This window comes from Channa argus, chromosome 7 (genome assembly GCF_033026475.1).
Source record: "Channa argus isolate prfri chromosome 7, Channa argus male v1.0, whole genome shotgun sequence".
Taxonomy (NCBI): domain Eukaryota; kingdom Metazoa; phylum Chordata; class Actinopteri; order Anabantiformes; family Channidae; genus Channa; species Channa argus.
Window position 1 is genome coordinate 1,275,954 of NC_090203.1, and position 14,890 is coordinate 1,290,843.

Consider the following 14,890-nt stretch of genomic DNA (forward strand, 5'->3'; position numbering starts at 1 on the left):
CCCTTAACAGAGATTTTTACGCATGTGTGGTGGATTATTAAATATTAAATATTTTTTTAAACTCATAATGTGTTAATTATTGTTTTCTTACTTGTTCTCTGTTTCATAATCCCATTTGATCACTGAAATCTCAAGTATGTTTGCAGCTGGGAGAGTCTTACTTGTTATTTCTGATCTGTATCAGAAGGGGGCAGTAATCAGAAGGGATTTGCTTACTCTTCAGAGGCATGGTGGGATTTTTCATCCTTTTTCTGAGAAACCAGAGGCTTGTGGAGGAAATAGTTATGTCCCTCAGGTGAAATCAATAGGTCAACACATAATATTTTAATAAGACGGACTCAATCATATGTCACAAATTACATTTAAAGGTGATGTTAACATGTGTAATCAAGCTGTTCTCTGCTACTGGGGAAGTCCTGAAGAAAAGCCTGAAGACCACTTTCAGCACAAACCTTCAAACAAACTCACATAATCATTACGGGGAAGGCTGGAGCCTTTGGGGAGGATAGGAGGAGCAGCGGGACAGACATGCATGTCACCACAAGGTTCTGTTTCTGTGCGTCTATGTGATATAACTGTAGCAAACTTTCTTAGGATGAATATTCATCCACACCTAAAGACCCTAAGTCCCACAGCCTTTGCATGGGTCCTTTAATGGGGTCTGACTTATTTAATGCACAGACAGTTGTGCAAAATATTCAAACATCCGCAATCAAGAGACTGAAAATCAAATGAATATCAATGAGCTCATTGCTAAGTGTACAATTGAATTTCTGATTCTTTTTTTGTTCAAAATGCTGCTAAAGCACAGACATTACAGTGTTCAGAGCTGTACTGTAATGTCTTTGTCATGCTGGATGAGAAACTCCACATGCTGATAGTGTCAATATAATCAGACCATAAACTCAACCTTTGAAAAAAGAAAACTTAAAAGACTATAAACCTTCCACTGGCAGAAGAAAAAACAAGTTCATGGTTGGATTTGGTTTAACTTTTTGTACCTGATCATCATGGTTGAGTTTTGTCATAAACAGACAACTTCTGCTGTGTTTTCATTTACAGGATCGAGTCTTTAAACATTAAAGAGGAAAACAATCATTCACAGACGCACTAAAGTCCAGAAGAAGAAACATTTCCAAACCTGGACCCCCACAGAACCCATGAGGAGAAGACATGTGGAACCTGGAACCTATTAACTCAGGCTAGTGCTTCAGAAACCCCCAAATTTCCACGAAATATAAAAGCAGCATTGTTGAGATCATTCAAGCATCTGCTTCCAGTATAGTTTCCTCCTTATAGTCTTTGAAAAAAGACACCTTGGCATTGATGTGGCAAAACTGGCGTAGCCCTGGCCAAACCATGCGATCCACAAAGATGAGGAAGATAAGGTAACCGTGGAGACTTGGAAGCAGAGCTTGGGGTCAAATTCACAGTCCGAAATTAATGGTCTGAAATCCACATCAACCCCCTATGAAGCAGCACCTCCATGTTGGCCTTCATGGGCTTGAAAGACTCCCGGTCAGTGATGATGGTTTTGCCCGGCAGGAGGTTGGAAACCACATAGTCGGTCAGAATTAGAGTCTCACCTGCTGGTGGTTCAGTGTAACTGGACAACAGCGGGCGGAGAGGGTCTGGAGGGGGGGAGTCTGGACTGAAGCTCGGTGATGAAGGGCCCGAGGTCGTTTGCCACACAGCCCAGAGACAGGACGGCCTGCAAGGAGAGACACAGTCAACGGGACCAGTTCTGACTCGGTTGAAGGGACCCTGTGGAGGTTCTGTTTAGTAGTACTGTAGTGCTACGAAGCAGTGGTTTGAAGAGTTCTTAGACTTATGTTTGGTTATTCTCAGTGTCAATTATTAACTCTGATATGAAAATGTTTTTTGTCCATCCAAAGAATCCGGGAGCCGCTTTCACAATTTACATTTGGAAATAGAAAATATCCCGTGGTACATGTTCATGCATTTTAATATGGTGACGTCCTCTGTCGTCAACACTCTGTCTTTCATCTTTGCGATGAAGACGAGGCGTTCAGGCTCCTGCAGCCAGCGGTGGAAGGTAGTAGCCATGTAGTTTAACCACTGTAGTCATCTTTGTAAGATAAGATTATGTTGTGTGTGTGCCACCCCTGTTTGAGCATGAAATGAATTTATTTATGAATGAATTTATTATACTGACTTAAATTGAGCCTGGTGAACCTAATATACTGGTAACCATTTGGATGCATAGGCTGAATGTAATGTTTAAAGAACTCAGCCAAAAAGCCCAATATTTCAACAGAACTTGATGTAGAACTTTGAAGTATTTTTTTCTTTGTTTTTTTGTCCTTTCAGCTTCTCCTGTGAGTTCAGGGTCACCACAGCGGATCATTGTCCACATGTAGATTTAGCACAGTTTTTACGACAGATGCCCCCCCCCCACCCCAATTTCTACCGGGCTTTGACCGGCACTGCACAATTAGGGAGGGGAATGGGCTGTGTGGGGTTCGGTGTCTTGCCCAGAGACACTTCGACATGAAGCTGGGACCGGGGACGGACCACTGACCCTGTGGTCTGTGGACAACCGCCTTTACCAACGGAGCTACAGCCTCTAACAAACTCTGTTGTATATAAAATCCAAAACACTCTTCAGCAACACTTCTCAGACTCAGCAATAAACTAGAATATTGTTAAATCAAGAGAGTCTTAAATTTAATAGCGTTTTATATTTATTTTTACAGTGTAGTTAAATGCAAAGTTCAAACCTGCTGGAAGTTCTGCTCCTGTGTAAAGCTGTACCCCACATTCCAGTCTTCCTGCAGACGTCCAGAACCTACTGCTCTAAAACGAAACCCACTGATCAGATTGTGGTTTTACACACTGAGCTGCTGCATCAGATCCTTCAGAGCTAAAGGTCAAACAGACTTTGGTGAATTGTCTCTAAACACTGTGAATCCTCCTCCTCTGCTTCACCCACTGTTTCTTCTTTATCTGTATCCAGAGAGAAGACTGAAAATAACTGCACTGATTCAGATGGTTCTGGTTTTTCACTGGCTACAGTTAATGTGTCAAGAGGTTCAAACTGTGACACTTCTTAAAGGGCTCAAATATAAAAACCCTAATCTCATCCACCGTGAGGCAGACGGGTCAAAATTGCTCATTGTTGACTAGCAATAACTGCAATAACTGCTGCTTTAATCCTCTTCTCGAGGATCCAAAGAAACACGTCACAATGTCATTTTATAATATGTCCAGTATATATTAATGTTATGTGGCACTTTTCCGTTTACAAAATGCTCTACACACAATATAAAAAGGTGAATAGACTGTTCTCATGCTACCAGCTGGACTTTTTCCTCACTGTTGATCTGGCTGGACCCAGATCCGGATAAGTACAACACAACAACATAATATACATCGACCGCTGTGCATAATGAATACTTTTACTTAAGTATAGTGAGTACTACATACTGTGTGTAACACTGTGCTTTTTATTTTCATCCTCCAGTCACTTGTTAGTCTCGTCTTGTTCTACTCATTTACTGAACTGCAGGATGCAGGATGGTTCAGCTGTCGACCCTGCAGCTAAACACAAATCCTGGAAGGGTCACCGTGACCTTTTCATCACTCATTACCCACAAACTGTGACAGGTCTGTGGACTGCAGTGGAGGACTATGTGTAAATACTGTGACTTCACTGTCATTTTGTCATAGTCTGCAGAAAAAACTCCACGTTAAAAAACCAGGCTGAGATTGTTTCGCTAAGTTGCAAGGACTGTGCAAAACATTCGACTTTAGTGACATCAGTCCAAATTGTAAATGTATCTGATCATGTGCGTGATCTCTACATATTTCTGTCTGAGTTTTATGGTTCAGAACTTGTGAAAATCTATAAAAGCAACAAGAGGTCACGCAAACATAAATTAGAAAGTCCGTCTGTGTCTTCTGTCGCTGACTTTGCAGATTTTCGATTGCTGAGAGTCTCTGGATAAAGGTCCTTTAATAATGTTAAGCTTATGTGAGGCAGAGACAGTTACTTGAAATTGAAATATCACTGATGATGCAATGACAGAATTGTGTAACAATTCAAACACATCCACAGTCAAGAGACTGAAAATCAATTTAACTACAACGTGGTCAATGTGTTCTAACTAACTGTACAGCTGAATTTTTTGGAAACAGCCATTGTTTATTTGAACTGGCACTAAGCCAGAACTGCTCAGCAGTGTTTAGAGCTGTGTAGCAACGTCTGGATCACAAACTGGAAAGGAAAAGGAACTTCCCACTGAGTGGACTATGCTTTATTTTAATTAACAGGAAAATTCTTTGCACATTACCAAGGAAAGGATGATTAACAGGTGTGTGAAATCTTGAAAACTACCAAAGGTCACATGAAAATATTTAAAAAACCTACAACCTCCAAAAGGAACATCTGATCTGATAGTTTTAGTTATAACATGTGGTCTATCAGAAAAGCTCTAAACCCCAGGTAACCCCTTTAAGGGCTCCTGGAAAGAGAGAAACTCAGAAAAGTCACTCAGAAACCTCCACTAAACGCCTCTGAAATATCATCAGGTAAATGTTAAACTTAATAACAAGTGGAGTTCTGGGGTTCTGCAAAGACCCACTTAACAACTGAGGCCCCTTTAAGAAAATCAGGCCACCCTTAAAATACATCAAGTGCCCCTTAAAATATCTTAAGAACCATTAAAACCCATGAAACAAATATCATGATGAACTCTTTCAGGAATTTGAGGCAACTGTTCAAAACTATTGAGGATTCCTAATCCCTGATCCCTGATGTCTAGGTCCTCCACAATAGGTGCTTTGTGGAGGACCTTGAAATGACCAACTGAATTCTACTGAGACAGTTGCTCATCTGAAAGAACCAGTGACACAAAGACTAGCTTTAAAACCCAGCGTAACTCTTACACCCAGAATCCTCACAACTCAGGAAGACCTGACTTGAACACTAGCCCTGGCTCTTATTGATGAGCCAAAGAAATTCTTGCAACAATCTCAAACAGTCTGACACCATTAGACCCTTGAACCTGCAAAGGATCCTTGGAAAACATATCACAAAAGCCAAAATATCAAAACACCAATTATTTTTAGGGTGGAAGTTTTCACAACTATTTCACAAGTCTGTCTCCAGCATGGTGGACTGATAGTAGTCCCTGAAAAAACAGACATTAGCGTTGTTGTGGCAGAACTGTTGTAACCCTGGCCAAACCATTGGGTCCACAAAGACACCAATGATCAGGTAACCTCGGAGACTTGGCAACATAGCTTTAAGCTGAGCCACAAACACAGCACAGACTGAAGCCAAACTGCGGCCAAAGATGTTGATGGTGATGCGTATGGCGTCTTGACGGTAGGGGACAGAGTACGATGGGGTGCACAGGCTGAGCGCATTGGGCTCAGACTCATTGTCTGCAATCCATGTCAACCTCCTGCGGCTCAGGACCTCCATGTTGGCCTTCATGGGCTTCAGAGGCTCCCAGTTGCTGATGATGGTTTTGCCCGGCAGCAGGTTGGAAACCACATGGTTGGTCAGGATCAGTGTCTCTACCTGCTGCTGGTTAAGTGTAACTGGACAACAGGGTGAGGAGGGGGTCTGGAGGGGGAGTCTGGATTGAAGCTCAGCAATGAAGGGGCCCAGGTCAATCACTTCACAGCCAAGAGACAGGACGGCCTGCAGGGGCAGAGACAACCAACATCAGGAGTTAAGTTCTAAATCGGTTGAAGGGACCCTGTGGAGGTTCTGTTTAACACTGTAACTATGGAGCACGGATTTGAAGAGTTTTTTGACTTTTGGTTGCTTATTTTTAGCAAACGTCAGTGCACCACTGGTGAATGATTACTGACAGTCAATTATTAACACCGACACAAGATGACCTGATTTCACACTGTTCTACCAACAACCAAATGTAACAAACATGGCAGTGACAGAGAAGAAAAGTTGGGAGCATGGATATTAGCAGCATTTAGTAGAATAAACAGTCAGCTTTGTTAAATATTTATGACAAAAATGTGTGATTTAACTCAAAGCTAAACATACAGTCACATTTCTTTGGTTACAGGAAAGCTGCACAGGGTTCAGTCCTCAGTGTAACTCAGTTCTTATACCAGCAATAGTCTTTATGCTCTAATGCAATGCTTGACCTTGTCGGGACCAAGTTTCTGTCCTAAAACGGGAGCTGATCCCCTACAATACAAAGAGTGACACACCTCTTTAGCTATGACTCTGTACTTGGCGAGTACTTGCGCTGAAAGGTGATCTCCCCTGCTCTGCCGGACAGTACAGACGTCAGGAAAGTGTTGCCGGATGTAGTTCATTGCATACTGTTGGAGGGCGCGGGAAATGCCGCAGCCTCTCAGTTCAGGTGTCACCCTGAGACCCTGAATCAAAACGGTGTGACCGCCATCTACCAGCAGCGTGGACTCCAGCGCCACCTATAGGTGCACACACAGGTACTTTAGTGTTTGAATGTTCTTCTGTTCACGCTCTAATGTTTGACACAACATGAAGGAAATGTACGAAGTAGAATCTATTGGATGGTAGGCGCACATGCAAAGAGCTTTAGCCTCAGTCCTCACCACTCTGTCTTTCATCTTAGCAATGAACATGAGGCGTCCTGGCTCCTGCAGCCAGCGGTGGAAGGTAGCAGCCATATAGTCCATCCCGTAGTAGTCGTCCTTGTCGCAGAGGTTTACGACCTGCATTAGAAAAACACAGCAGCTCCACATGAAGCAGAGCTACATTTGTGCAACATTAAACCCACCCCCCCCCCCCAAAAAAACTGGCTTTTAGTGATTATAGTTTACAGAAACACAAAAAAAGCTAAGCTACAGTTTCCAGTAGCATTGAAAGTGTTCGTAGCTCAGTGACTTTAAAGTTTCCATCGGGTGTTTTTGGGTCTCATACACTGATGGAGAAGTTACTGTAGAAGAGCTTAAAGTACATCAAAGGTACCTACTGAAAAAGTAGAACAAAGTAAGAAGAAATGGTTCTAATGTTTTGGCTGCCTCCTTCATTTTAAATACGGTGGCCAAAACAGCGGCGCCTCATAAGATGTCTTCTCCGGCACAACTGTACCACAAACTTTGACCTCAATAATAAACCCATAGTACAATTATCTCCTTTCTGACAGTTTTACCCTAAAAATTGAGAAATTATAATCTTGTGAAAGTAGAATTCATGGCTGGAATTCATATATACTATTTAATATTATAAAAATAGCAAAGTTGAGACCTGCTGGAAGTCCTGCTCCTGTGCAAAGCTGTACTCCACATCCCAGGCTTCCCCGGCTGAAGACATCCAGATCCACTGCTTTTAGACTAAACCTAGGGAACTGATTCCGGTTTTACACTCAGAGCTGCTGTGTGCGATCATCCAGGAAAAGATCTTTGGATCCTCTGTGCTCTCCACCTGCCCACTATGTCTTTTGCCTCCTGATCCTGTGACTCATCATCTTCATTTCTGATTGAGGAGGAGACTCCAGGTCTGAAATTAAATTACAAAGCAGTGTGGGCCGGTCGGGCTGTGTTCAAGATTAAAAACAAGTGAGTGCATTAAAGCGTTTAATCTTTATGTGTGACAAACACAAACATGACTTTTGACCTCTGCCTGGAAACGTTTTACAAAGTACTGGCTGTATGTAAAAACTCACTTCAGCAGTTGTTCGGACGGTTTAATTACTCCCATTGTTGATTAAATGATTATTATTTTTATGGTATAGTTGCCAACATATACAACTTTTGCTTATTGTCAAAATGAAGATACTTTTTGTCACTGATCTCTGGTTGTTTTTATTATCTAGCTCGTCACAGATGAACTGAACATCCACTGGAAAGCAAACAAGAGCAGGAGGCAGTGACAAAAAGCTGCAGTCACTGTCCATGAAAAGTGAAGCTGTCGCACAAATACTCCTATGAGGTCTGATCCATAAGAAAGATTAATGATGTCTCCTCCTTAATTGATTTTTAAGGGGAAACGGATTAAAATTCTCACTGTCATTAAATCAGTTTAATGCTGCTTATACTGTAAATGATCTGATTTGATATGAAACTACATAAATGCAAAACAATCAAAATTAATGGCATTTATCAAATTCAAAAAACAAAACGAGGTTATTGTTGCTTACGTATGCGTGATGTCAGAGTGAGTCAGGAAACTAACCAGCTGCTCTGTGAACTGATCACCAGTGATTGATCACAGGGGATCAATCAGTATCACAGTCTTAGTGTGTGATCGTCTGGGGCCAAACTTTCAATCATCTGCAATTCTGTCGTAATGCAAACTAACTTTAAAGGTGATGGATCAGAAACAAAAACATTTGCAGTTTTTTCAAAAGCAGAGTTTGTTAGGTTTGTCAGGTTTGTCAGCTAATACAAAAACATAGCAATGAAGGTGTGAAGACCAGAGGACGTGGGGACAGTAGAGTTTGAAGGTGCAGAGCTACTTTGGCTCAGTCATCGTTTGCAGATAAAGGTTCATAGTTATGGAACTTGACACCTTAAGACTAAGATTACTTAGTTTTAACAATGTTTCTTCGTCAAATATTTTACTGGAGTCTAAACAGCGATACCTGCTGGTTACATTTGGTTTAAACGACAGAATCTGCTGAAGAAAGAAGCATCACATAGAGCGAAAACATGCTCGTATAGCTGACGTGTACCAGCAGCGATGCTCGTACAATTCAGACGTCCATCTCCAGTACTGTCTCCTCCCAGTAGTCCTTAAAAAAGGAGACATTCGTGTTGCTCTGGCAGAACTGGTGTAACTCTGGCCAAACCTCAGGGTGCACATAGGTGTGGAAGATCAGGAATCCACGGAGACTTGGCAGCAGAGCCTCAAGCTGAGCCACAAACACAGCACAGACTGAAGCCAGACTGCGTCCAAAGATGTTGATATTGAAGTGCAGGGCGTCGTGGCGGTAGGGGACGGCGTACGGTGTGGTGCACAGGCTGACGGCAGAGGGCTCCGACTCCCGATCTACAATCCATGTCAATCCCCTGCGGCGCAGCACCTCCAGGTTGGCCTCCATAGGCTTCAGGGGCTCCCAGTCATTGATGATGGTTTTGTTGGGGAGCAGGTTGGAAACCACATGCTCAGTCAGGATCAAGGTCTTCACCTGATGCTGGTTAAGAATTACTGGACTGTGGGGACAGGAGTTTGCATGACGCGGAAGTCGGGTTCTAAGTTCTGCAACAAAGGGGGGGAGGTCAGCAGCCTCGCAGCACAGAGACAAGATGGCCTGGACAGGAGGACACAGGGGACATCGAGAGCTGAATGAGATACATGGTGGCAGTGGAAACGACAACATTGACTACACATTATCAGCAGATGCTTAGTCAAACATCCCATAGATATGAAGCAACATTTTAATTCAGAGTCATCCAGTATTTTCTCTTTTAGCTTTTTTAGCTATTCTCCACCACATCTGGCTCTTTAGCAGCTAATGGCTCCGGTGTGGTTACAGCTGGTTCAAACTGCTTTAATACACAAGTATTCTTTGTGCCGCACTGTGATGTGTCTTGTCTCAATTTGGACAGTTATCTCCAAAGCATGACGCACCTCTTTAGCTACAAGCCTGGACTCAGCCAGTGTTTGTAGTGAAGGCCGATCTCCTCGACTCCACCTGACAACAGAGACTTGTGGGTAGTGGCAGCGAATGTAGTCAGTCACATGCTTCTTGAGGGCCCTGGCAATGCCGAGTCCTCTCATGTCAGGTGTCACCCTGAGGCCCTGAAACACAGCTGTCTGTCCACCGTCCACCAGCAGCGCAGACTCCAGCGCCACCTACAGGTGTGCACATAGGTGAGTTTACTTTGTGTGCTGGAAGTTTCTTGTTAAAGTCCAACACCTACAGTATGTACATGCACATTTAAGAACTTTTTTGTGGCTTCTTTTTCAGTCCTTACCACTCTGTCTTTTATCCTAGCGATGAAGACATGTCGTCCAGGCTCCTGAAGCCAGCGGTGGAAGGTAGCAGCCATATAGTCCAACCCATCAAAGGCATCACTGCTGCAGATGCTCAGCACCTAGGTCATAAAAACAGTGACAGGTGTCAACACTGGACGATCTCAACTGTGCGCAGTGGAAATCTAGGACATTTCAGACTCTCAATTCAATTAAACTTTATTTATATAGCACTAATTCACAGCAGTAATCTCAATGAACTTTACAGAATAAAGTCAAGATTATAAAGATGTATTTTAGCTCAACTCATCTGCAGGTATGTTGCCATGTTTTAAGATCTATGGTCGACACACGTGAGCGGTCAGATGAAGGTTTATGGTTTGCATTCAAAGTCTTGACAATAAAGAGGAAAAGTTGAGACCTGCTGAAAGTCCTGCTCCTGTGCAAAGCTGTACTCCACATTCCCGTCTGCAGACATCCAGAACCAGCTGCTGTGATTCAGTTTCAGATCAGATCCTTTAGCCTCTACAACTCCAACTTGTTTGTGCTTTACAAAGTTGCCACAGTTTTCTTTAAGCAGCGATTTTATGTTTCTCGCTATGCAGGAAATGCCAGCTCAGAAAACTGCACTTTTCAGCCCAAAGGAAAAAAAGAAAGAAGGAAAGAAAACTGTGGGCTGCGTTCAAGATCCACGGCTAAGCAGCAGTGTTTAAAAATGTCCAGCATCCATTTTGTTGCGTGTTTAAAACACAAGAAGTTAATAATCTTTCAAAAATAATCCAGATTCTACCTCTACTGGTAACACAGAGAGGACTCAGTATGAAAATTCCTACTTTGTTTTTTATTAAAATAAAATAAAAAATAAAAAGAGCAATTTAATAGTGTTTACTGATGTTTCTAATATTGTGATTTAAACATGTCTTTCAATACATAAACATGGTTTCACAAAGACAGCTGATTGTTAACCACACCTATAATACACCTGGGAGTTTTCAACTGGCTGCAAACGTCTGAGTTCAATCAGAGTGAGGCTGTTTGAAACTTTCTTGTGATGTGTCTTTACTGAACTGAATTAGTTTGAAGACCACATGCTTGGTGACATGTGCTGGAAAAAACGTGCTTTTTCTGGATGGAATGAAGACGTCAAGATTTTCAGACAAACAGTGAATTCAGAAAGTTTTCAGACGCCCTTTATTATGTTGCAGTTTAAATTCATGACTCTACACTGAAAGCAGAATCTTACAAATGTCTTTATTCAGACCCTTTGGAGCAACACTTGAAATGTATCACAAGTGCCTCCCATTTCTCTTGATTGTTGATGAGACATTTCCCCACTTTGACTGGAGTCCACCTGTGGTAAATTAAATTGATTGGTCAAAGGAACTGCCTGCAGAGGTCAGAGACGATTATCAGGGGATCTGGGGAAGGGCCACAAAAAATCTGTTGTACTGCAGGTTCCTAGAGCAGGTACGCAAATAGAAAACGTTTGGCCCAACCAGGACTCTTCCAAAAGCAGGTTGCCCAGCCTAACTGAACAACTGGGGGAGAAGGGCCTTAGTAGGAGAGCTGACCAGGAAGCTCCAGAAGTTCCAGAAGGACCACCGTCACTGCAGTCCTTCACTGATCTGGGCTTTATGGCCGAGTGGCCAGACGGAAAACTGTACATGAACTCACCACTGTGATTTCTAATATATCGTTCAGTCAGAGGTTTGAAGAGCAGAGACGGGACATTTGATTAGAACATCTCACATCTTTCCTGACATCAGATTGGGCAGTGGTGGGGGTCCAGCAGCTTCACACAAACTGATGAGACATCACATCACATGTAGTGAGACCAGTTTTATTGGATGGGCTGGAGACAAAGTGAGAGAAGTTTGTGTGAAAAACAAAATAATCACATGTACATAAGTTTTCATGGCCTTTGCCAAAACACTCAAAATTGAGCTGTGGTGCCTCCTGTTTCCACTGATCCTCCTCCAGATGTTTCTACAAAGGGAAGGTTACAGAAAGATTTCTGACATGTTGACTCATCGAACCCCATCACAACGAGCCAGTTCCACGTCTTTCTCTCTAAACTCTGTGTGCACACACAGCTTTGGACCGAGTGTTACCATCAGAACCCAAAATGAGGGAACGTGTTTGACAGGCACCAGGCTGACAGAGGTGGAATTTCAGCCTCCACTTTCCTCAACGCGTTTCCCCGTAAGCTCTGTTTTCCAGCTGGTTTCCACTGCTCCCAGAGTTTCCTTCCTTTCACTGGAGCATTAGATGAGAATTTCTTTGAGCTTTTTGGGTTGCAATGTTTAACTTTTGTTGTTGAGAAGAGGAAGTTGAGAAATTGTGATACTTTGTAATGTAAGAATGAAATGGCAAATTTGTGTCCTGTGTTTAACACCTATACATACATACACCACAGACACACACACAGGAAGAGCTTCATATAAGAAGGCAATGACACAGCATCTTAGAGATGTTTTCTAATTGGAGAAAACTTCACTTTTGACCAAACATAGAATGAAAATGTTGAGCCTGAGCTTTGACGTAGAACCCGTGAGCTCCGTTTCCTGGATACACAACCTCTAACGAGTGTATGTAAGTCGACATGGATTTCAAAATCTGCACATGTGGCCATCCACCGTGGGACTTCTCCTCCTGTGTACAGCCGAGGTAAGACCGGCCTCTGAGGACCAGCTACAGTCCCACACTTAAACGGAGCAGTTTTTAGCTGGACATCCCACATTTTGCGGTTGCTCATTGTCACTCAGTGCCGCTTTTATGTCTTTTGTCTTTTGTTTTTAGGACATGGACGACACACTAAATCCGAAGTTGTGTGACACCCTCTTCTCTCTGTTTTTGTAGAAATCCTTGGTGTGACCAACACCCTCACCTGTAAAACAAGTGTCATCATCTGTCATCATCTGTTTTAACTCTGGAAACATGAAGAACCTGATCTTTGTCTCTTTATTTCTGCCACTGGTGATCAGAATAAATGCAATTGAAGGGAAAGTACGTTTTTTTTATTAGAAAAATGTATCATTTTCTGTATTTACCACTTTCCTGGTGTTACAACTACCCACCCACAGTAGAATACACAGACAAATGATGAGGGGATGAACTGACTGACTCCAGACAGAGTGAATGATAAACTGTCCCCGTGGTAACAAGTGAAGAGCAGCAGCTGTGTTGTCATGTAAAGTCACTGCTTGCTTTCCTCCCTCCACAGTACCAGTTTGGAGACATAGTCGCTTTCCAACATGAAAAGAAATGTTCCTGTAAATCGGCGCTTTTCAAGCACTACGCTATTTACGTTGGTGATGAATCTATCGAGGGCAAAGCTCCTGATCAGGACATCTTTCACCGCACAGGTAAGTTCAGTGGGAATCAGGCTGAAGATTTATTCTTGGAATTTCAAGTCTGCCTCAAAGAGTTTAGTGAAACTAAGACCTTTAATATGACGGTGATGCATGAATCATACAACAGCCTTTATGTATCCAATCACCCCAAATTTAGGAAGCTAAAGTATAGGAACAGGCTTTTAGAGCATGTTTTATGATGAAAGTAGAAGCTAATATTTAGTCACACTAACAGGCTTTTAAAGCAGCCTTACCTCCGGTTTTGTTTGTTCTTTTTTTGGGGGGGGGTTGAAATGTTCAGATGGGTTTCCATCTTATTTCTGCTGGTGATGTAGGGATGTGCACGAATAAGAGATTATTCACTGTAATAAAATACTTATTTAAAAAGTGAATTAGCATTTACTGGAGGTGGACGGGGAAGGGCAGGGCGATCTGGGGAAGGATAGAAGACGGAATATTTCTGAGGGTGACAGGTTACTGACTAGTCAATGGGAGGCGTAGAAGCAGAGTGAGCGGTGTTAATACCAGCAGGAACCCAGAAGGACGGACAACTAACAACGGCTGAAACACCTGGAACAAGTAACGAACAGTAGCTAAAATGCTCCGGGGAGAAAACACAGAATCTCAACCCTCTAACAAATAATCCATAGAGTTTTCGGTTTATAGAAAATGGTAGAAAAAGTCACTTACTGCCAGGAGAAAAACAGGCGTCTTCGGAAAAAAATTCAAAAACAAGATAAAGACAAAAAGCAGAAAACCCAGCAGATAACTCGAGAGATAATCCCAGTTCAGAGAACTTAGGTCCGACAGCGGCGCAGGTGAATGGGGCCCACAGGTGCGCTGAGTGAGGCGCAGGAGTGGAGGAGAGACGGTGCTGATCACCATGGCAACACGGACCAGACTCAGCCGTGACAGTTACGCTCAGTTCACCAGTTTCCACTCTTGATTGATTGTCGTTCTCTTTTTTTTTTGTCAGATTGAAAATGGCTGCTTTTGTCCTACGACCTACGGTTTTCACTTTTTTACCCACTAACGATCCCAATCTGGAAAACAGAATCTGATCTGGTACCAAAGGTGTTAATATGTAAATGCAATGAGAGAAAAGCTCAAATGCTGAACTTTCACGCCCATTTCTTTAGATCAATGCTCATTTTGACAGAGTTAGACCATCAGTTTAACATAGACACACCGCAGACTGTGAGCTGTTTTCTAAAATAAATCTCTTATTTTAACCAAAGAGCAGGTGACAACAAATAAGAAAATAAACTAAAACAACTAAACAACTAAAACGTTGTCTTCTCACAATCGTGGCAGGTCCGTTCAGGCCTGTATCTGGATGTGTTTTCGGGAAACTCAGCGAGGAAGGGCCGAACTTTAAAGACAATTTCCTCGATGGAGCCGAAGGTTTCACCGCAGGAGACCACGGAACAATACTTGGACGAATCAGAGACATGAGGAAAAACTGTAAGAGATACAACGTCTTTACCAACAACTGTGAACACCTGGTTACAGTTGTGCGCTACGGAAAGAAACTATCAGTGCAGGTATGTGACGTGTTCATTATGTTTAATCCACTCACCAAGGTTACATATTTAACTGCTTTCATCATCCCGATCAGACTTTCACGTGACAAATG

At 42.6% G+C, this 14,890-nt stretch overlaps 2 protein-coding genes across 3 annotated transcripts; both read right to left on the minus strand.

Annotated features, from left to right (window-relative positions):
- Window positions 1-4,261: 4,261 nt before the first annotated feature.
- LOC137130995 (histidine N-acetyltransferase-like) lies at window positions 4,262-7,370 on the minus strand. The gene is made up of 4 exons (XM_067511746.1): window positions 7,232-7,370; window positions 6,577-6,696; window positions 6,208-6,432; window positions 4,262-5,671 (listed from the first exon to the last, which is right to left on the minus strand). The coding sequence occupies exons 1-4, from the start codon at window positions 7,295-7,297 to the stop codon at window positions 5,114-5,116; spliced, it is 969 nt and encodes a 322-aa protein (XP_067367847.1). The 5' UTR covers window positions 7,298-7,370; the 3' UTR covers window positions 4,262-5,113.
- LOC137130996 (histidine N-acetyltransferase-like) lies at window positions 7,359-10,620 on the minus strand. 2 transcript variants are annotated; one of them, XM_067511749.1, is made up of 5 exons: window positions 10,323-10,620; window positions 9,904-10,023; window positions 9,557-9,781; window positions 8,658-9,236; window positions 7,359-7,483 (listed from the first exon to the last, which is right to left on the minus strand). In XM_067511749.1, the coding sequence occupies exons 1-4, from the start codon at window positions 10,377-10,379 to the stop codon at window positions 8,679-8,681; spliced, it is 960 nt and encodes a 319-aa protein (XP_067367850.1). In that variant the 5' UTR covers window positions 10,380-10,620; the 3' UTR covers window positions 7,359-7,483; window positions 8,658-8,678. The 2 variants fall into 2 exon arrangements, with proteins under 2 accessions (XP_067367850.1, XP_067367849.1); XM_067511748.1 differs by lacking the exon at window positions 7,359-7,483 and having other exon boundaries at window positions 7,562-9,236; window positions 10,323-10,618.
- Between the last annotated feature and the right edge of the window lie 4,270 nt (window positions 10,621-14,890).